General features: G+C 40.0%; 1 protein-coding gene across 3 annotated transcripts in view; it reads right to left on the bottom strand.

The window, feature by feature from the left end:
- LRCH2 (leucine rich repeats and calponin homology domain containing 2) overlaps positions 1–23,263 on the bottom strand; it is a 79,096-nt gene that overhangs the window by 8,110 nt on the left and 47,723 nt on the right. For all 3 annotated transcript variants that reach the window (XM_030576581.1, XM_030576582.1, XM_030576583.1), the window contains 6 exons: positions 22,218–22,286; positions 13,980–14,028; positions 12,563–12,679; positions 5,875–5,919; positions 2,903–2,953; positions 1,368–1,425 (listed from right to left, as the gene is read on the bottom strand). In XM_030576581.1, the coding sequence (XP_030432441.1) occupies positions 1,368–1,425; positions 2,903–2,953; positions 5,875–5,919; positions 12,563–12,679; positions 13,980–14,028; positions 22,218–22,286 (389 nt within the window). The remainder of the gene's footprint in view (positions 1–1,367; positions 1,426–2,902; positions 2,954–5,874; positions 5,920–12,562; positions 12,680–13,979; positions 14,029–22,217; positions 22,287–23,263) is intronic.

Raw genomic sequence — 23,263 nt, 5'->3', positions numbered from 1 at the left:
AGCATCTGAGTTTGCACTTGATTTATCATTCTCCACTATCAAAAAACCTTGCAGGAGACTATTTTATTATTGGATTATTCTCTTCCTTGCAAACACCAATAACTTTGCAGTATTTAATTTGGAAGAATTTCCATAATATTTAGAAATATTGTAACTTATTACACTTTTACGTTTAATTCTTGTGAAAACACATTGAAAGAGATTCTATTTTTTTGGACTGGGGGTCGTCTTAGCAGGAAATAATCTAGACATCCCCAATAATGACCATTTTATGTAACTTGTTCCTAATGCCAACACTGGTCCTGTACATTTTATGACATGCATGCTACACATAAAAGATGTGTATTCTCATCTTAACCACTGAGTCTATGGAAATACCCAAAGCATAAACTTCTTAAAAGGTGGAACTCTTTTTTATAATACACTGTACATTAGAGAGTGAACTGTCCACAGAGATAATAAATGACCAACTGCAGAATGTATTTTAATACTGAGTGCTTACAAGCTAGTATTAAAAGAACAAATTTGTTAAGACAGCAAAAGATTGACCTGAATGCATATTGTAAAGAAGGAAGGCAAGCTTTTCCTAATGAGCTCAGAACCTCCCAGATGTTCGTGTGAAATTCTTCATTGTTTGGCCAAGGCAGCATTTCTCAACTATACTTTAAATGGCTAATATATATATAACATGCATACGACTGATGCAAATGTCAGAAGATAGCACTAACTAAAAATATTTGTAGCCTTGCTTCCTAGTTTTCAGAAAATTAAGGTCTGCTTTAAATAAGAGGAGTTAGCAGCACTCTGGAAGTGGCAAGGGCATGGCAGCCTAAATGTGCTGCGCCTAATGATTATTGGCAAACTCTGAAACCCCACATATTATTTCAATGGACAATAACCTGCCCTTCTGTGAAGCTCCCAGCCATTGATTGTGAAAGGCAGATCTGCATTGGTTTTCCCCCCTACAGAGGATGGCAAAAGACACAAAAGAGAAATGAATAGAGCCCTGCAAATCCGTGGAGATTTGCTTTATATCCACGGGTACCTGCATCTGTGGCTACTCAGACCATTTTTGCAGATGCAATGCAGATCGAAATTTTGTATCCATGCAGGACTCTAGAAATCAATGTAGCAAATAACTGCAATTTAGAGACAGTGCAGTTATGAGCTTATCAGGAGCAGCTAGCCATGCCTCTTCCAACTGTACACTTGCCATAAGTCAATTGTGGGCACTGTACTGTGCAGTGGCCTCTCCCCTTCTATTTGTTCCAAAAAGTCCCAGTCTCATCTCTGCTGCCCTTATCTTCAGCTCTAATGTGGGAAGCAAGATTTGCTGTGGCATACTGTATTAGAGAACATCACCTTACCTGACCTAGGTTTGAGACCAAACGGACCATGAGAGTTACTGTCTGTCCTTTCATAATCCTATTAAAGAGAGAGATAATATATCAAGTTTTCTGCAATTTTCTCCAATTTTTGATGAAAAATTAAAAATAGTTTTCACGCCCTAAACTTCTGTTTCCATGACGACAACCTGCTTTAACTTAGTTACAAAGCTATAAAAAGGGGAAGACATTTTAATAAGCAAGCAGCAAATGAAGACTCATCATCCACAGAACAGAAAAAGACATAAGCCTCTTCTAGGCACAAAAGTGGCACAAGTTTAACTCAAATCTGTTTTTAAATCAATTTAAACTAGTGCAAGCCTCTGCGTGGACACATTTCTAAGCTAGCTGCGAACACTAAGTGTATCCCCACACAAGCTGGGATCAATTTAACTACATCTATATAAAAGCCAATGCCAGTTAACTTGGTGCCACTTGTATGTGCAAGCAAGACCAGAACCACTTACAGAACAATGGGAAATGACAGCATGGGTAGGTAATTGTGGAACGAGCAGCTTGCAGATAGACAGCCACTAATCCAAGTCTGTCTCTCCCCTGCTGTGACAGTACAGATCAAGATCTAGTCTGGACACCCTTTTGCAGCTCAAATGGGGGAAAAATAGACCCAGGAGGGATTTTCTGCTTTCAAGAAGAAATTACTTTCAACAGCTGGGACAGCGGTCTCTCCCTTTCCAAAAGGTGGCGAAGGGAAACTCCAACCTCTTCAGATCCCTGATGTGCTTGGAATCTTCTCCCAGCCCCCTCCACTGTACACAGGAGACTCCTACCTCATGCCACACCCTCATGATCCCTATATGAGGGTGGGTGGAAACCTTCAGCTTCATTGGATGTCTTTTCTTCCTGGGTCAGTATATAATGCAGCTGACAGCCAGGGAAACATCATGGTCAGGCCACAAAGCATTTTCCTTCCTAACCCTCAAACAATCAGAGAACCACACCGCCTGGGTAAAAGACGCATAAGGCAGTCACAACTGTGGGGATGAAACCCCTTAAATTAGAGGGGGGCCTTTCACAATTCTGGCTCCTCTATGGACTCGCTGAGGTCCTATACCATAACTTGTTTTTAAAACTAAAATGCTACACATGTAGGTAGCCTGCACTCTGTTTCTGTTCAATATGGCAGCTATGATTTCTCCCTTCCCAGTAGTTATTTTCATCAGCTAGAGTAAGAGAGGCAGAAAACAAATAGTGCTTTCTTATATTCCAACCTTCGAAAAAATCAGAGAGGGAGCGAGAGATTTGATGGTAGTGGAGGCAGGACAAGTTAAGGAAGTTAAAAAGAATCTGTCCTTGATTCCTACTTATTTCTGCTTTAAATTATTGCAGAAGTGCATAATATTTCAATTTCTCTTTCAAAGCAAAGCCCATTGATTAACATTTTCTGACCTGTCCAAGAGTTGCATGTTTTTGCACAGTGAACCACAATGAAAACAAATTAGCACACACAGAAAATGTTCACTGAAAAGAAAAAAAAAAAAAACACCACAAACTTGTACCTCAGATGATACAGGAGACTGTGGGGACACATTAGTATTATCACTGTCTTGCTAAAAAGAAATCAAAGAGATGAAATTATAAAATGAAAATTATGATTTTGAATAGGTATAATATGAAATTATGAAAATGCATACAAAAGACACATGCAACATTTTTTCTTCAAGTGTCGGGCAAAGTGGTAGTGACTAAATAAAAAAATTGCAAATCAACTAAACACACATGTACAACAGCCATAATTCGGACAAAGGGTTTTTCCTATTGTAAAACATCTTTAACTTGAACACCTCAATACATGGGAAAATGCGTAAGTCTATTATTCATTAAATACATTTCAATTTGACATACTTCATTTTGAAGCTAATGTTATTTTAAAATATAGTCCTTTCATTTAGTTGTAAAATGTTTAAGTCACAGAGCACACCTTTATTTGTAATTATTATTTTGGAAAAGATTGGAACTAGTTAACTGCAGTTTTCCTTTAAAGATGGTCACAAAAATAGAGTGTAAAGTTGTCACTGGATCTTTCTTTGAGATCAGCTTTTTCTACACTACAGAACAATTTTTCTCCAGATTTTAACTTTAGATGCATCTATTAATTCACACTTGAGTAACTATAGCAGTTGAACTGGTAACTGTTATAATAATCTAAAGGATTGCTTGGTGTGTTTCCATATTGTTAAAAAGACAAAAAAGGTAAAGGAAGACTATTTCAGCCACCCTGAACTTGCAATTGGAAAGGTAACTGACAGCATTATGGTTTGCCAATGGTTTCGCTTTAAATATTTCCAACAAGAAATGAAAGACAAGACAAAGAAAGGAGGACAAAAAATGAATTTCAAAAGTAACACTAGCTCTTTACTTACTATAGTCCAGACTTTCAAATGTGAGGCCGGAGTCCATTTGGTATTAGCTAGGGCTGCCAATTAAATGGCAGTTAACTCACGCGATTAAATAAAAAAAAATTAATGGTGACTAATCGCAGTTTTAATCACACTGTTAAACAATAGAATACCAATGTATTAAATATTTTTGGATGTTTTTCTACATATTCCAATATATGGATTTCTGTTACAACACAGAATACAAAGTGTACAGTGCTCACTTCATATTATTTATTACAAATATTTGCACTGTAAAAATGATAAAAAAAATCAGTATTTTTCAATTCACCTCATACAAGTACTGTAGTGCAATCTCTTTACCATGAAAGTGCAATTTACAAATGTAGATTTTTTTTATTACATAACTGCACTCAAAACCAAAACAATGTAAAACTTTAGAGCCCACAAGTTCACTCAGTCCTCCTCCTTGTTCAGCCAATCGCTAAGACAAACAATTTTTTAAAATTTACAGGAGAAAATGCTGCCCACTTCTTATTTACAATGTCACCTGAAAGTGAGAACAGGTGTTCACATGGCACTTTTGTAGCTGGAATTGCAAGGTATCTATGTGCTAGATATGCTAAACATCCATACGTCCCTTCATGCTTCAGCCACCATTCCAGAGAACATGCTTCCATGCTGCTGATGCTCGTTAAAAAAAAATGCATTCATTAAATTTGTGATTAAACTCCTTGAGGGAGAATTGTACATCTCCTACTCTGTTTTACCTGCATTCTGCCTTATATTTCATGTTACAGCAGTCTTGGATGATGACCCAGCAGGTTTGTTTTAAGAACATTTTCACTGCAGATTTGATAAAATGCAAAGAAGGTACCAATGTGAGATTTCTAAAGATAGCTACAGCACTCGACCCAAGGAAGAATCTGAAGTGCCTTCCAAAATCCAAGAGGGACAAGATGTGAAGCATACTTTCAAAAGTCTTAAAAGAGCAACACTCTGATGCGGAAACTACAGAACCTGAACAACCAAAAAGAAAAAAACAACCTTCTGCTGGTGGCAGCTGACTCAGATAATTAAAATGAACATGAATTGGTCTGCACTGCTTTGGATTATTATTGAGCAGAACCTGTCATCAGCATGGACGCATGTCCTCTGGAATGGTGGTTGAAACATGAAGGGACATCTGAATCTTTAGTGCATCTGGCACGTAAATATCTTGCAACGCAGGCTACAACAGCGCCATGCGAATGCCTGTTCTCGCTTTCAGGTGACACTGTAAACAAGAAGCAGGCACAGCATTATCTGCAAAGGTAAACAAACTTGTCTGAGCGATTGGCTGAACGGACTTGTAGGCTTTAAAGTTTTCAATTGTTTTATTTTTGAATGCAGTTTTTTTGGTACATAATTCTACATTAGGAAGTTCAACTTTCATGATAAAGAGACTGAATTACAGCCTTGTGGTAGGTGAACTGAAAAATATTATTTCTTTTGGTTTTTACAGTGCAAATATTTGTAAAAAAATTACAAAGTGAGCACTGTACACTTTGTATTCCGTGTTTTAATTGAAATCAATATATTTGAAAATGTAAAAAACATCCAAAAATATTTAAATAAATGGCATTCTATTATTGTTTAACAACGCAATTAATCGTGCAATCACATTTAATTTTTTTTAATCTCTTGAGTCCTAGTATTAGCATTTCATGCTGATGGATGCTATGGAAATGATATGGTGCAAAAAGCATAAGGAAATATTAACAGGCTTTTTGTGGAAGAGTCACTCATCCAAAGTACCTAACATCGTGCATAGTATGCATATAGCAGTGTATATATTGCTTTTGTTCAGTTTAATATCTGGACTATTACTAGTTCGGCACTAAAATGTAAAAATCCGCATATGCTTCATTGTCTCCTTGTTTCCTTGCGTTCCCATCTGTCTGAATGCAACTGTTGTCTCTTGTTTTATACTTTGATTGTAAGATATCTGGGGCATGGACAGTCTTTGTGAGATGTCTGTATAGCACCTAGCCAAGCGTGATCCTGGGCCACGGCTGGGTTCTTAAGTGCTACAGTAATACAAATAAATAATGAATTTTCTGAGGTATTTTTTTTACCACGATCATGCTCACCTCATCATTTTCATTTCCACTTGAACTCTTTCTGGAAGACTTGTACTACAAAACAGAAACAAGTTTTGTTTTTTAAACAGGAAACATGGGTTTCATTTGTACAAAATGGAATCTCTGTCCGTCAAATTGCCAGATAGATGGGCATCATTCAGTAAACGTTTTTAAACGGTGAAGAACTCGGGGCTGGGAGCCAGCAGTTTCTATTCCTGACTGCCACTAACTCCTGACATGATCCCGAGCAGGTCACGTTACTTACCTTTGTTCATCCACATTACTTACCTATGTCACAGGGCTGCTGACAAGCTAACAGTGCTGCAGAAGTAAAAACAAAAGATTACTTACCTTGTGCAGTAACAGTGGTTCTTTGAGATGCGTGTCCCTATGGGTGCTCCACATAAGGTGCACATGCACCTCTCAAGCCCTTGATCAGAGATTTTCCATTAGCAGTGTCCATTTGGCCTGCTCATGCCCTCTATACAACCTGATGCCACACTCTGAGGGCATACAGGGCTACATGGGCAAACTGCCCTCAATTCTTCTGTATCTGAATGCCCAACAAGAACAGTCTGAAGCAGAGAGGAAGGAGGGCAGTAGTGAAGCACCCAGAGAGACGCACATCTCGAAGAACCACAGTTACTGTGTAACTACTACTTTGAGCAGTGTCTTTATGAGTGCTCCACTTCAGGTGACTCCCGAGCAGTGTGCTCACTGGGAGGGAGTGAGTTTTGGAATCAAGTCCAAAATCAAAGACCGTACAGCAGAACCAAGTGCTGCATCAGATCTGATGGTGTGATCTAATGCATAGGGTTGAGAGCACTGTAGCAGCTCTGTTAAACTCAGATGCTGGAACATTTTTGTGTAATGCTGTGGAAGTTGCTTGTTATCTTGTAGTGTATGCTACAGTCCTTTGAGGAGGCAAAGCACCAGCTGCATCATACCAAGCACTAATACAGCCAGAGATCCATCTCAACAGCCTCCATGAAGAGATCGTGCATTTCTTTGACCGTTCAGCAATGGCGATAGAGAGTCTAGGTGATTTCCAAAATTGTTTAGTCTTATCCATATAAAACGCCAATGCCCATCATACAACTAACGTCTGAAGAGAAATCTTCTGGTGAGATTTATGTGGTTTAGGAAAAAACACTGGTTAAGATTGGTTAAAACAGAAATTCGACAGCACCTCAGGTAAGAGCTTTGAGTGCAGTCACAGAGAAACCTTGTCCTTGAAAAATATCGTGTGGGGGTCTACCATCAAGGCCCCAATTTCTCCAATCCTGAGGGCTGACATGATAGCTACTAGAAAGGCCATCTTCATAGATAAGTGAAGCAAGAAGCAGGTTGTTATAGATTAAAACGGAGGTCCTATAAGGTATCTAAGTACCCAGTTGAGATTTGAAGTCTGAGCAGGATTCTTAACACGTGGGTGAAGATTACCCAGACCTTAATAAATATCGATGACATTAAGTGCACAAAAATAGAAAACCCCTCTAGAGGGAAATGAAAAGCTGATATTGCAGTGAGAGGAACTTTAATAGAGCTAATAGATACACCTGTTTTTTTAAATCCAGCAGATAATCCAATATGGCTGATGGAGGAGAAGATGTGGGCACAAGGGGGTGATCTTGATACTAGCGGTTGAACCTCTTCCATTTCTGAAGGTAAATAATTAGAGTTAACTCCCTTTTACTGATTAGTAATATTGAGCAGGTGGACTTTAATTCCTTGAGCCATCTAGGAGCCATGCCTGGAGATGGAGGACCTCTAGGTTGGGGTGAAGCACATGACCTACATCCTGAGAGAGGAGAAGATGGACCATTGGGAGCTTGAGCACCAGCTGGACACATAGGTGAAGCAGGTAAAGATATCAAGCTTGCATCGGCCAGGTCAGCACTACAAGGATAAGCCTGGTCTTGTTTTGCCTGATCTTGTTCATCACTCTAGCATTAGTAGTGTTGGAGTGAATGTGTAGAACAGGTCCTCTGTCCAAGGAAGCAGAGAGGTGTCTCCCAAAGGGAGGTGACTTAGACCTTCTCTTCAGTAGAATAAGAGGAACTTCCTGTTGGGGGATGTGGTAAATAGGTCCATCTGTGGAAGTCCCCACCTCTGGAATATTCCATGAAGGATTTGAGAGTCCAACTCCCATTCATAGTCCTGGGAGGAGCACCTGCTGAGCAACAGGCTTTGACATTTTGGACTTCAGGAAAGTAGCTAATATCTGAAGCTGATGGGCTATACAGCAGTTCCATAATTGTATAGTTTCAGTGATCTTGCACCTTCCTGTTTACTGATATAGAACATGGAAGCCACATTATCTGTAAATGATTCTGACTGATTTACTCTTGATAAGGTGTCAGAACTGAAGGCGGATAACTTGGACTTCTTAACATTTAGCTGGAGACCCAATTCTGGAAGAGGGAGAGAGCTGTCTGGGTGGAAATTAGCACTGCTTTGTAAGACTGGGCCTTGACTTTTCAGATACAGGACGACTAAAACTGCTTCTTGCTGAAGATAAGCAGCCAGCCCCACTTGTAGCAGAAAGAGAGCCTGAGACAAAAGGCCTTGTATCAGAAGCCCATTATGAGGCCTAAGACTTGAACAAAAGCAGTGGTCAAGCCTTGCTAATAGAAAGCAAAGTAAGCAAAAAAGTCTGGCTCTGCCTGTGTGCAGGCTCACAGAACCTGGCAAGAACAGGGCTGGTATTGCAGAAACATGCACACTCCTAAGTGCTAGGCACAGGACACTCATGCAAGCACATTCCAGAAGGGTGGTACTAGAATACCCCGACACCAAGTACAGTACGAACACACTCACCGAAGATGATGCAAGGATACACTGATACCCTGACCTTATCTCTAAGAGGAGGACAGTGTGAGGGACAGAGATGTTTTGATTGAACCAGCATATACAAGGTAATGGGTGGTAACAAACCACGTCATGGAGCAGTAACTAACTATGTCTGAGGGGCAACATGCAACTTGTTTGTACTGGTGTATAAAGATGGATCTTAGAGGGAGTGTCTTTGTCTGGCTTAGGGGGCAGTGGAAAGTCCCACCACTAATTGAGCTGGTCCATCGTCATGGGCATACATGTGCGAGTGTAACTGTAGACATTGATCCGTGGAGCTAGGATCATGCTTCGTTGGCAATAAACCTGGCCAGGTGCCTTCGCTTCTAAACCAAGTCTTGTGGTCTTATTGGGCAGTTCTATCTAGGTCTCCTGTGTCTGCTATCTGCACAGAGCTAGGAGAGCACCCTGAAAGAACAGACACAGGCAGCCAACATCTGACACCACCACTAAAAGCTTTAAGAACACCTTTGGGGCCAAAGAGAGGTCAAAGAGAAGTACTAGATATTGAAAATGATCCTGGTCCATGATACTAGAGCGCAGGTATTTCCTGCGTATGGGATGTACTGCTATATGAAACAAGGCATCCTGTAGGTCAAAGGCTGAAAGCCATTAAATTCTTAATGGCAGATTTCAACTGCCTTAATTATGAGACCATTCTTTCTGCAATCTTCTGCCTCATTCACTACACACCTCTAAACTTCTGGAACAAATGAAGCCTGGAACCTACAGACAATCACTTACTTTACTAGACAACCCTGGTTCATCCCCACAGGGTCCATCCTATGCACTGAATGAGGAACGGGTCCTATGAGGAAACAGAAAACAGCATCCCTGTTCTTAGTTCGGGCACTTGGACCTAGACCCAGCACAGTCTGCAGCAGCCCAGAACTGCAATTACAGGGAAAGTCCTGCTCAGCCCTGGGCTGGAGCATGCTCAGTGCAGAAATCATCTTTGGAGCTTCTAGCTGCTAAAACTGAGGATGTCTCTACTGAACAAGTGTGAACTGCAATTTTTCAAAGGCTTATAATTTGGCCAAATTTTGGCAGATTTTTGTAGGGACAGCAAAAGGGACATCCTGGACACAAAAGCCACCATCCTGTCAAATTTCAAGTACCTATTCCAAAGCAGCAGCCCTAGACTTTTTTTAAAGAAAGGGTCACCAAAATTTTATAATATGGGCAAAGCAACATTCTTTGAAATGACAAACATTTTAGCTATAATTAAAAAAAAATCTTACGTAAGACAGAGTCATTACTGGCCCTTAGTATCAGGAGGCGGCCGTGTTAGTCTGTATCCACAAAACCAGAGACCCGTGAGACCTCAAAGACCAACAGATTTATTCTGGCATAAGCTTTCGTGGGTAAAAACACCCACTTCTTCAGATGCAGGCATTATACATGAAGAGAAAGGAGTTTCCTTACAAGTGGAGAACCAGTGTTGACAGGGCCAGTTCAATCAGGGTGGATGTAGTCCACTCCCAATAATTGATGAGGAGGTGTCAATACCGAGAGAGGGAGAACTGCTTTTGTAAAGAGCCAGCCATGCCCAGTCCCTATTCAAGCCCAAATTAATGGTGTTAAATTTACAAATGAATTTTAGTTCTGCAGTTTCTCCTTGAAGTTTGTTTTTGAAGGTTTTTTGTTGAAGTATAGCTGCTTTTAAATCTGTAGTAGAACGTCCAGGGAGACTGAAGTGTTCTCTTACTGGCTTTTGCATGTTACCATTCCTGATATCCGATTTGTGTCCATTTATTCTTTTACGTAGAGACTGTCTGGTTTGGCCAATGGTGCGGCTCATGTGGTTGGGTCCTCTGATGGTGTCGCTAGAGTAGATATGGGGACAGAGTAGGCAATGAGGTTTGTTACAGGGACTGGTTTCTGGGTTAGTGTTTCTGTGGTGTAGTGTGTAGTTGCTGGTGAGTATTTGCTTCAGATTGCGGGGCTCTCTGTAAGCGAGGACTGGCCTTCCTCTCAAGGTCTGTGAGAGAGGGATTGTTTTCCAAGATAGGTTGTAGATTGTCAACGATGTGCTGGAGAGGTTTTAGCTGGGGCTGTAAGTGATGGCCAGTGGTGTTCTGGTATTTTCCTTGTTGGGCATGAGCTGCACCATGAGGGACTCGTTCACCTGCACATCTACCAATGTGATATATGCCATCATGTGCCAGCAGTGCCCCTCTGCCACGTACAAACCGGCCAAACTGGACAGTCTATGTAAAGAGTCCTTCTCTTTCCCCCCTTTGCTCCAGAGAGTCACATATAGTACTAGGGGACACACTTCTTGCCAATTCAGGATGACGTGCAGGGAACTCTCCCCAGCCTGGGCCTGACTAGGGCCTTGCTGCACTCCACAAGGTGCTTCCAAAGCCAATGTTCTGGCATAAATGCACAGCAGCTATTGCATTTAATGGAGATATGAGCTTCTCCGAGGTAGCATGGTTATCGTCACTGGCCGAAAAAGAGTGACAGGAGGAGACGTGGTTTTTGAAACCTGGTATCCTAGGCATAATCTAAGTCCCATGCTGGGAGATTGGAAAGAATCTTACGTTGGGGAATCCAACAATAACTAGTGAATACTAAATAACAAATAAAATGAAAAAGTTATAACGAAGTATCAGCTCTGGACATTAGAGGATTCTGACTCAGACCATGCGGTGCTAAGAAAGAACTGGAGAGGTAGTTGGTCAGTTCCACCCCTTATCTCCCTCAGTGTGGAGCATGAAGAGAATAGGGACGCTGGTGTGGACTAACGGACACTATTTGCAATAATTCTCCAATTTCAGGAGGATGGAGCACATATGTATTCAGTTGACTATACAGAGGCACTTGCACTCAAAGAAGAAATGTGCAATTGGATTCAGTTTATTTAGATTTTCTGTAACACTGTTAAAGCTGTCATCTCTTTATAGATAGAAGGGCTAATCTGAAGCTTGTCACAAAAAACACAATTATCTACAGAAATTGGGTGATCGTGTGCCTATTTTGCATCATGCAGACACTGACATCTTGTGACCATTAGTACACATTGCAAACAAATGGAAATAATCTCAGAGTAATTCCTCTCTCTCACCCTCAAGTTAATGCAGTAAGATAGGTACTAAATCAAACATGTAAGGGTGATATTAGCATACTGTACTAGGATATGGCAACTGATTTAAGATATACTGTATATCTTTCTTATATGGCAAAAATACCAAATTGAGCATAAACGTTTGTTTAAAATAGTTTTGGATATTTTTTGTGGTTTTAATCTTGAGGTGGGGAGAAGAAAAGAAGAAATGATGGATGTTTGGAAGGATTCTAGGTTAGGTTTTATTCTCTACCTTCAGAACACAGTTTTAAGTTTACATTTGCTATTGAAGATAAGAGGAATAAGAAGCATTTCCACACTCAGCTAAATGTTTCCAGTTTTCCTGCACTCTCAAATTGCCCTGGAAGCATATGTATTAATCTAACAGGATTGAACCAACTGGAGAACATAAGTTAGAAGAAAATGCTATCCCATCAGGCCCCTTCATTTAGTTATCCATGAAAACCCACCTGTGTATCTTACAAAAGAGGAATAAAGCCCATAGTATTTTTAATGACTCATGCCTAAAACACAGTATTTCAAAATATTGTTTGTTAATATGGTTAGATGATATATACACACTTCTACAAATTGCAGCAGAGAGTGAACCAGAAGATAAATGTATCAGTTTGTATCATACTAGTCTGGTGATAATTAAGCTTAAATACATTGTCTTCCTTTAGGATACAGGAAAGTTGCTCAAGTTGTAACTAGAAACATTAGTTCTTCAAAGAGGGAAAAGAGGCAGCAAATGAAAAAATAAGTATACAATACCTTGAAATATTCCTTTCTAACTTGTTTGCTCCTCCTCCTCTCTTCATTCTGCCAAATAACAGGCTGTGTTTCTGGCCAGTGCTGCTCATCTGTCAGATCCTTTTGATTCTCTAGTGGCTGCAAAGTATTTAAACATTAGCATGGATTATGAGGACAGTGAAATTATATTAAAGAGGTCAATTTGAACAGAAAAGTTGGTTTAACTAGAAATACTATTTATCTTGGGCCTTATTTGCCTCTGTTACAGTTCAGTTTTGTAGCACTGTAATTTCACCAATCTCTGATACAGGTTACTTCTACAGACAGCACTTCTTACATTTCAAGACTCTAAAATAAGTTATATATGGTGGAGAGTATAAGTTTAATGATGGCCTTAAATTACTTAATTTTTTTTTAAAACCACAGCTTTCTTCATTAACCCTGCTGGGCCTGATTTTCACCAATTAGGCATGTACTGAAATTGTATACACTAATAGGCATGCAAACGGAAAGGTAGATTTGTGATGAGCTATTCATGAGTGATCACCCTATTTGAGCACACAGCAAGTCACTGTGCATGCAAATTGAGGTGTGCATAATTTTACACATCAGGTCAGTTATCCACTGATTTTTTTTAATAAAGCATTTTTTGTGACTCCCACCTACAACCAAATGTATGCAATAGATGGCACTATCTAAATATCCATCTTTACAACATGTAAATTAATATAATAATTTGAAAGAAACAATAAAAGGCTTATTCGTAAAAGATCAGTTAATTTAAATAATTAAATGTTCTCATATCCACTAAATATAAAGGAAGATGATTCAAAAGGAAATATTTACCTACAAGGGCAATGCATATAAATCAATCTACATTTCTAAAGCTCTCTTTGTATTACCACCTAAGGGCACCATAAAATGAACATAAAACAAATACTGAATTGAAATCTACAACCAAACATTTTGAGTTTGATCACAAACATTTCACAGCACTTTGATGTGTTTCCTACCTAGGTATAAAAAAGCAAAACAAGAGAGCTACAATATAAGGACTATTTAAAACTGAAGAAACAGAAAAATCTGTTACGCACAAGGCAAAGAAATAATACAAGAATAAAGTAGGGCGAAATTAAGACCCATAATGTCTTAGAAGCAGTACAAAGATCTTAAATTGATATAAGCATTATTTGAAAGAAAAAAATGAAGCCTGTATTAAAGATGCAATACAAAATGAAGTTTACATGAAGAGGGACATTTTTAGATTAACTTTACCTTTGCAACCACAATTATGTACATAAATTTATTAGTAACTGCAAACAAATACATCTGTGAACACAAACACTATGCAAGTTATGCTACACCAGTAGCACATCCATGGATGAAATGATTATCAAGGGCTAATAAAGGTTATATAGTTTTACATGCACATATTTACCTGCCATCTGTAAGGAGACACTGGAGAATTTGTTTCATCTGTTGAGACACTGTAAAAACAAAAACAAAACAACACAAACAAACCCTATTTGAATATGTATTTTCTTGGTTTTATTAACTATGTTATTACTTTTTACACACTATTAGCAAGACTTCCAAAATATTTTATAAGGATATAGAAATTTGATATTTAAGCAGATTTTCTGAGGTCTGAATGTAGTCTTAAAAATGCATATTGTTATCAACATTGTTTTGATGTCTTGTCTGTTGCCCAACTTTATAACCAATACTGTGAAAGATAATTTTATGAGAATTGATTAAAATGTAATGAACTTTGAGATTTTTGGATCCAGATCCATTTCAAGGTCCTTTATAGTTTTAGCATACTATGCTTACTATTTTCCAAGTTTATTTCCAATACATACTACAACTGGATAACAAAAATCTTTAAAATATTACTTGTGGAATTCAGTTACTTACTTTCTTCAAGAACCAGATACAGACTTTATTCAAAATTACCAGTAAAACTGAAGTCTGTTCTAATGCCATTTTAAAAGGGCACTTTCAGGTTAAGGGCACACACTTATTCCCCCCCCCCCCCACACACACTGAATATTAAGAACATCTAAGATTACAACAACTGAAAGTTCAGAGTAAAAATTTCTCTATCGTTTCCAGAGTTTTTATTTTGTGATTGCAACAGCCCCTTGTATAGTTACTTTCACTGTTTGCTCTGTACGGTCAGTTTTTGTGTGTGTGGGGGGAGGGGGGGTCCTTCACATAGCAATAGGGCAGAGAAACATTTTAGAAGAGGAAAATTAAATTGTAGAACCTCAAAAGTTCACATGGGGACTAACGGGTAGATATAGTACTTGAAACTACTTGTATTATTCAATTCAAAAAATGAGCTTAAAAAATGTAAGTTCTTTGAAGAAAATCCTTCTTCAAAGTTCCTACTTAAAACTCACTGCTTCAGTAATGGTTACCAACAACCATCTTGGCTGACACTGGGGACCAAACCAGGGAACCTCCAGAGCTGAAAGCATGAGTCCCATCATGAGCTGAAGAGCCAGACACAGTAGCTGTGGGCTGCAAGAGATCCTCCCTTCTGAAGACTTTGCACAGGGAGGGATACATAGCACTCACCAAACAGTGGGTTACACTTAGTTATCTACAACCTGGTAACAGTTAGAAGAGTAGCAACTTGTGATTTCTGCTCCTACTGCGTAAGAACTGTGCATATCCTGCTATTCTGTTTCTGTCTTCCTCAAGCTCACTCTCCTTATTTCTCCCATTTGCCTGACAGACCTTATTTTTTAGACTGTAAGCATTTGGGGGGTTAGGGACTATTTTCTGTATGTTTGAATGGAACATGTTACATTGGGGACCAATCTGGCCAAGGCCTCTAGATGCTACTACAATGTAAGTAATCAATCCTGCAGCTCTCACATAGTGAGATCTGACCACAATGAAGGTTTTTGCCTGTTTAAATTCTTCAGAAACACAAGGCAGGTGAAGTGATATCTTTTATTGGACCAACTTCTGTTTGTGAGAGAGAGAAGCTTTTGAGCTTACACAGACCAGAAAAAGACCTGGTAAACTTGAAAGCCTCTAGTTTTCACCAACAGAAGCTTGTCCAAGAAGAGATATCCCTCACCCACCTTGTCTCGCTAGTATCCTGGAACCCACATGGCTACAGCACTGTTAAGTCTTCAGGGCAGGGACAGTCTTTTTGTTCTGTGTTTTTACCATGCCTAGCACAATAGGTTCCTGGTTTATGGCTGCGGCTCCTAGACGTTACTGCAATACAAAAAACCAACAATAATCTGTTACCTGCCCTATGTTAAAAGGTTCTTCAAGGAGTAGCAGTCAGTGTGGATCCCATAGCAGATGTGCATGTGCCTCATGAACACGAGATTGGATTTTTTTTTTTTTTTTTTAAATAGCAGCATCTGTTGGGGCGATGCATGCACCCTTTGCCACCTTGGGCTCTTGAGCAGTGACATAAAGGGCAGGGTGGCTGCAGCCTTTTCTCGTTTTCATTGCAATTCAAAGCCTGTGGAAACTGGGGACTCTGGAAAATGGGACCGGAGGATAGGCTGTGGGATACACATTGATAAGAACCAGTTGCTGTAGAGTATGTAACTGTTCCCTGAGTATGCAGATTCCTCTGTGGTGACTGGCAAGCAGCACTCCCTCAGGATTGTGGGAAGAAGGATTTCAGCTGCACACGTTAAACAGCTATTTTAGTACTGCCCTCCTGAACCTGGCATCTTACACAAGACGTAATGTTTGACAAAGGTCAGTAGATTACTCAAAGTTGTTGCCTTACAGATGTAACCAAGAATAAAAGATATCAAGTATAATTCCCCTCTATACCCTAAATATAAGTATTAATTTATGTAGTGACTTGGGCCTGTAAGATGTTCAGCACAGGCACACAAGGCCTTAGGCCTGAAACAGGCTGGTGCATAAATTCTCAGGGGCCGTGGTGTGGCTCAGAAGTTGACAACTGGATTATGATGTTGCATCATACACAGGGCCGTCCTTAGGCACAGGCAACATAGGCAGCTGCGTAGAGCACCTGAAAATTTGGGGCACCACTAGGTCTTAGTGTCCACCGCTTGTTTTCCTATCCCTGTTCTGACCCTTCCTGCAGGCTCCCACAGATGGCTGCTCTAGCCTGGTGAGTCTTCCTTGGGAGGGAATCTAGTAGTTAAAAGTGAAAAAACCTCCAGCCTGCCAGACCTATTAGCACACCATTGAAACTGTTAAAGAGACATTCAAGGGATAATAAAGCCATTTAACAGGCATTTGCCAACCCCAAGATATATACTGACAGGTTTCAGAGTGGTAGTCCTGTTAGTCTGTATCAGCAAAAACAAGGACGAGTCCTTGTGTCACCTCAAAGACTAACAAATTATTTGGGCATAAGCTTTTGTGGACTAGAACCCATTTCATCAGATGTCCACGAAAGCTTATGCCCAAATAAATTTTTATACTGTCAGTTTCTGACTTTACTGACAAAAACAGTTGTGCATTAATGTAATATTTACACAGAACATGTCAGTCTACAGGACCTTAGTTTAAAATTTGCTTTAAAAATATTTCATTAGTGAGCTGGTGAAGATTATAAAATCACATTTCTAAAAAATGCTTGCATAGCGTTTTAGATGCACAATTATCTTTAGCCTTAAATGTGTGGATCTTCAGACATAGTTTTTTAAATAAATCCTTCAAAAGACCTCCCTTATCTAAAATACACAATTACTATAGTTAAAAAAAAAAGTGCTTCCAAGTCTTCCTGTCCTTTCTGTCCATCCCTTCACCACCTCTCCCCCCACTCCCCACTGAAAAGAGCCCTTAAAGGGACAACAGTCCTTCCCTTCCAGATAGCTGGACAAAGAGTTCCCTTTCTTTACTTCTGACTATCCAACAAACTAGTTTTAAAAAAACGCTCCAGCAAAATCAGTACCTTAGTAAGACAAAATCCTTGTTATACCTAAAATCTTTGGACACTTTTTTTTTTTTTAAAGTTGGTGAAATTTCATAACCATGTCTCTTGTTATGGAGATCACACAAAGTAAATTACTGTTCCCTTTTTCCAAAAGCAATGAACATTGTTATGAACACACTAAACCTCTCTGATTAATTTAAAAGAATGTCTTTGTTTCAGTGAGTTAAATATGTAGTAATCTGGAATGCTAGCTTAAGATTTGAGTACATTTAAAATATAAATTCAACTTAGAAATACTGATGAAGAAAATGTAAAACAGAGAAGAGCTGCATCATGTATTCCATTATATGTAATGTTGTATTCAGCAGGACAGCTGACTCCCCCTTACTATGAAGTTTTTGCAAATAAATCTCTGACAAACTTCAGGGCATATCAAAAAACCTGTGACTGTCATTTTTTATTCCCAAATTTTAGTGCTTTTAATTAGGTACTTTCTTCATGTCCATTCTGCATGAGGGAGAGTGCATGGAAGTCTCTGCGGGGAACTGTGACTCTCCGCCACCGTGAGGCAGGCTGGGCATCTTATTATCCTTTGCTGTCAAGTCCCTCCTCCCCCTCCCCCACCAGGCTGTGAGCTTGGGCTGCCATCCAGCGTAGGGGCACCGGTTTAATAATACTGCCTAGGGCCCCATAAATCCTAAGGACGGCCCTGATAATACAGTATGACATCACTGAATACAACACAACAGAAAGTGAGGGATAAAAAAGCAGTAAGTCATTTCTGATGACAAGGTGCTATTTTGAAGGTAACTGCAGTAGCTACAAAGTCGCTTAATACTCTTCCAAGACTTTTAGCAGATAGATTTAAAAATAGGCATGAGATATATGATCCCTCTACAATACTGTTCTGGTGAGCAGAACTATAAATGCCACAAGCTGCAATTTGGGAAACAGGCTGCAAAATTTCTACTGAGGGCCATTATAGGTTTTGTTAAAATCCTAGTTTTAATTGCATTAGAAAATCTAAGGAGGAAAAACAGCAATGCACATAAATAACGAACCAGAAAGAATCCTGTGATGGAGCGTTCATCCAATGAAAGACCCGGAAGGGTTAAAATGGCTAAGTGACCCAATTAACTGCCCAGGCTGCACCTGGAGCACTCCAGGCCAATGGGGGCTGCAGGAAGCAGCGCGAGCCGAGGGACAAGCTGACCACCCTTCCTGCAGCCCCCAATGGCCTGGAGTGCTGAACCGTGGCCACTGGGAGCCATGATCGGCCGAATCTGCAGACACGGCAGGTAAACAACCTGGTCCAGCCCACCCGGGGCTCTCCCTGAACAAGCGGTGGCCCTACTTTGAGAACCACTGCTCTATAGTCCGAACCATATCTCCCTTCACCCAGGGAGTGACTGCAGACTACTTCCATGCAGTCCCCTCTGTTGCCAGCTTCCTGGATTATATAGGCCCCACCTGTTCCTGCCCATCTGAGCTCCCTGCGATTGGCCAAACCTGCAGACGCGGCAGGTAAACACACTGGCCCGGCCCGCCAGGGGCTTTCCCTACTATGAGAATCACTGCTATAGAGGATAGTCCAAAGTCACTCCTTGGGAAGAGGGAATTGGGAGGCTGGCAAACCTAAGGGGGGGGGGGGAGAGCTAGGAAAGTAGGACAAGGCTCAGGGGGAAAGCAGCGAGGTATGGAAGAGGTCAAACCTTGGCTGCCAATGACAGGGCCCCTGAGCCAAGACCCAGAGTAGAGGGCATATCCAGGTCCCCCTACCAGCCACTGATGAAATGGCACCAGTGGGGCAGTGAGTAAGAAAACTGCCTGAACCCATTTTTCAAGAGGGGCTTTGATAACCGGGGGGGGAGAAAACAAGTATGGTGACCTGGCCAGAGGGGCCAAGTCATGAAGAGGAGGCTGGGGTTCCTGGAGTGAGAGGGGCCTGCAGGGCAAGAGGACAAAGGAAGAGACACCACCAGGGGAGGGCACAAGGCCTGGCCGGACCTAATCCCCAGGATGGCTAGCAGGTGGCGCTGCCAACAGTGAGTGAACCCTGTAAGAACTCATTTTTGGTTTATACATGGATAATGTACCTTTTTCAAAAGGTACAATCTATGTTAAGATACTTGGAACCAGTCCTGTGTCAGATACATCATAAATACATATTTAAGTGTTTTTAAAATTGTGTATCCTTTATAGACCTATTCATCAAAGAAATCCAATCTGAATAAAAAGCACTGAAAAACAATTGTATTTAGAAAAAATTTTACTTGTATATCTATTTCCTTTCTGCCTTTCCATTTATTACTACAAGTATTTAATAGGAAACAAAAATCCTGTTTTTAAGTTCCATCTACTCGCGTTGATTATTCCTTACTTGAAGTAAATCCTGTCAGTTACAGACTAGGGGTATGGTTACACTTGAAATTTCAGCGCTTTGAAGTGTGAGTGTGGTCGGAGCGCCAGCGCTGGGAGAGAGCTCTCCCAGCGCTGCACATAAACCACATCCTCTACAGGTGTAGCTTGCAGCGCTGGGAGCCGCGCTCCCAGCGCTGCGGCACTGATTACACTGAGGCTTTACAGCGCTGTGTCTTGCAGTGCCCAGGGGGGTGTTTTTTCACCTGAGCGTGAAAGTTGCAGCGCTGTAAAGTGCCAGTGTAGCCAAGCCCTAGGCTGCTGAGGAGAGGATTATGTTGTCACAGACAAAGGATTAAGACTCTGGGGCTCTAATTTTACAGTTCAAAAACAGTTTCTTCTGACATTAAAAGCGAAGTTTGTATCCGCCAAATTTGTTTCTTAGAAATAGAATAGGTATATCTATTGGTCCTCTACCAAGGACTGGTTCAAACACAGACAAAAAGATGCTAGTTAAAATCTACCTTATGAAGAGGGCCTTCCCCCCATGATTGTTCCTGAATATACCAAGTAATTGTAATTGTGCTCTCCCTTGCCCAGTAGCTGGGTTTAGGATTTGGCATTATTCACTGATATGATTTGCAGAGTAGCTTTTCCACTCTTGATGCTTCTGACTATTTACAGTTGGGAAATGTTTATTAGCAGCTGCAAACAGCAAAAACCACCATTAAAGAACTCTAGCAAAGCAATAGTATCCCTAGGAAAAAAACAACAACAAAATTTAGGATTTAAAAAAAAAAAGTTTGCTTTCAGTTTACTGCCCAATTTTAATGCCTAAATAACTTGGAAATGCACTGTTTACACCATACAGAAGTGTTTTTCAAATTACTAACAGTTTAACTTAAACACCAAAACTAATTTTCTCAAGTTCTACTTAAATGTTTGAAGTGAGAAATTCCACACTTACCCCCAAGTTATTCTTAATATAGATAAGAAACTAACTTGACTATATTTCAAAGAATAAAACTGGTAAATTAAATTCTATGGCTGAGACAGCTTTTCATTAGGGACATGACAAAATTAAACAAAACTGACATCTCAAGGACACGGTCAACTTGCATTTCTTTTAAAATTGGCAAACTAAAACAAATTCTTTTGACAGGGCACTCTTTCAAAGACAGCGTTCTGAGTTTTTTCTTTAAAATGTCTTATACAATTTTTACCTTTTATCTGTTCTTTTCAACCAGAAAGAAACTGACAAGCCGACTAAAGAGGGCAAACAGTGAAACTGATTCTATGCACAACCTGCCAAATGTGCCAAGTAAACAAAATGAAATAAATAATAAAATAAAGATATTTTCACTGACTTCTGTCAGAATAATCTTGGATGTTACTACATCATATAGTAGGCACATATCATTCACAGAAAGAAATAAGTGAAAGGTAACTATGCAATTCATTCCCGAGTATTTCAAACATGCATTATCAGAGGAACTGGTGTAAGCTTTTAGTGATATAGAACAAAATTCTTCAATTTATAACCGAACTTAAGCCATGGAATCCAAGCAACCCAAACCATACGAATGTTGTAAGATACTAGAATTCAATTCAGCCCCAATGGTGCAGGGAAGTGCAAACTGCACATCACTGTGTCCACCAGAGACCAAGTGGAGAGAAAAATCAAGCCTGGGAAGAGCAGGCCTCTCTGCTAGCTGCTGAACCCACAAGTTCTCCATTGCATCAGCTTCTCAACCAGACTCTCAGCTGTGAGAACCTCTCTCTGCTTAATCCCTCACCGCCCTCAGATTGGTTTTCTGCTGCTGGGGACCATGAGTCAGAGGGTGGTGTTAGCAGACACCAAGCAACTCTGGCCTTTGTTTCCTAAAAAAATATACCCCTTTATCAACACTGGTATAAGCCAAGTTTGGGGGTCTCATCACAAAAGGCAGATAAGGTCACCCAGCAGAGTAGCGATACAGCAAAGGGCACATAACAGTCAGGAATACTAATCATTTTATGAACTCATGGCTGAAAGAATAAGAACTTTCTGTTATGTTTCACAGTGTGAAAAAATACTGATCTACCGAAATATACATTGCTGTAAAATGTCTTAATGATCATGTTATACCAGAATTAAACAAAAAATAAATTCTTGAAGAAGTTCACCACCACAACCCCAGAACAGCTAAAAAGTGCTCTGGTATTACTATTCCAACAGCTGTATTTCATATCCAAATTTTGTCACTGGAAGGAGTGTGGGGCTCCCACAAAAGTCAATAAGTTATTCGTGAACATTCAAGGGCAGAATTCAGCCCTCATTGTTCAATGTTCCTTCATCCCTACCCTGTATGAAATGTTCACCACAAAAAAAAAAAAAATCTTATTTCAATACTATGAAAGAAAGCGCTAAAAATTTCTTAATACCTTTTTTCAGATTCCACGGTCTGCTTTGGCCTGTTTCTTGTGCTTACTGAGGTTGAATGATTAAGAAGCCTACAAAGAGAAAACACATTTATCTGGCAGTTCTCTAGTTAGCAACCTCTGTAAAGTATACAGCATCTTCTCCATTAAATGCTTCCTACAAAATAAACGAACACTCTGAATATTTGTGGCATATTTTACATAGAATCTGAATGTGCTTATATAAAGAAAACCCAACAGAGCCCAGTCCTGCTTCCACTGAAGTCAATAGCAGAGTTTCCAACTTTTATGCTCTCTCAAGTCTTGCAATAGTAGGTATTTCTTTAAAAGAAAACAAAACCAAAAAACAACTCTTTAGAATCTCAGAGAAAGCTAGGTCTCCTTCCTCATTTTTTCACACAAGAGGCCACATAAGCTGCTCTCATTGGGTTTGAAGCCCAGCCAGTATTCATGCACAGACAGGAGACAGAGGGACATGGGAATGCAGAATGGGAGCAGTCAGGAAGAACATACAGGTGGTCAGTGAGGCACAGCATGGGGAGAAGGGGAAATGTAAAATAAACAGGAGACTGGCAGTGGGGTTTTGAGCAGGAGACCGCAGTAAAGGCTAAGAGAATTGGGAGGGAGTCAGAACAATGATGGGGAGAATGGTGTTGAATAAAATGGCAATTACCCTCCTGAACCCTGGAACCCTCAAAACCGCTGGTGGCCTATCCTTGTGTGCACATTTAGGGGTGGATTATTACCTTGGAACAATCACACACAGTGTAGAAAGAGATGGGGCTGCCCCCCTTAAAGGATTAAAAAGACAGACAGATGGTAAACCAATAAACAGAGCAATTTTTTTTAATTGAATGATTTTCAAGCAAGCCTCATGCTATTTTGGGGTTGGACTCAGGATTTTTGAATTCTTAGAACAGAAAATATTGCACTGTAATACTCCATTGTTCTCAGTCCTGCTCACCGTGAAATCAAAGTGTACCCTTAAATTACACAAAAAACCTAGAATTCAATAATAATGATAATAAAAACAAATATGTACTAAAGGA

This window comes from Gopherus evgoodei, chromosome 9, assembly GCF_007399415.2.
Source record: "Gopherus evgoodei ecotype Sinaloan lineage chromosome 9, rGopEvg1_v1.p, whole genome shotgun sequence".
Lineage (NCBI taxonomy): Eukaryota > Metazoa > Chordata > Testudines > Testudinidae > Gopherus > Gopherus evgoodei.
This window is presented reverse-complemented; position numbering and strand designations above follow the sequence as displayed.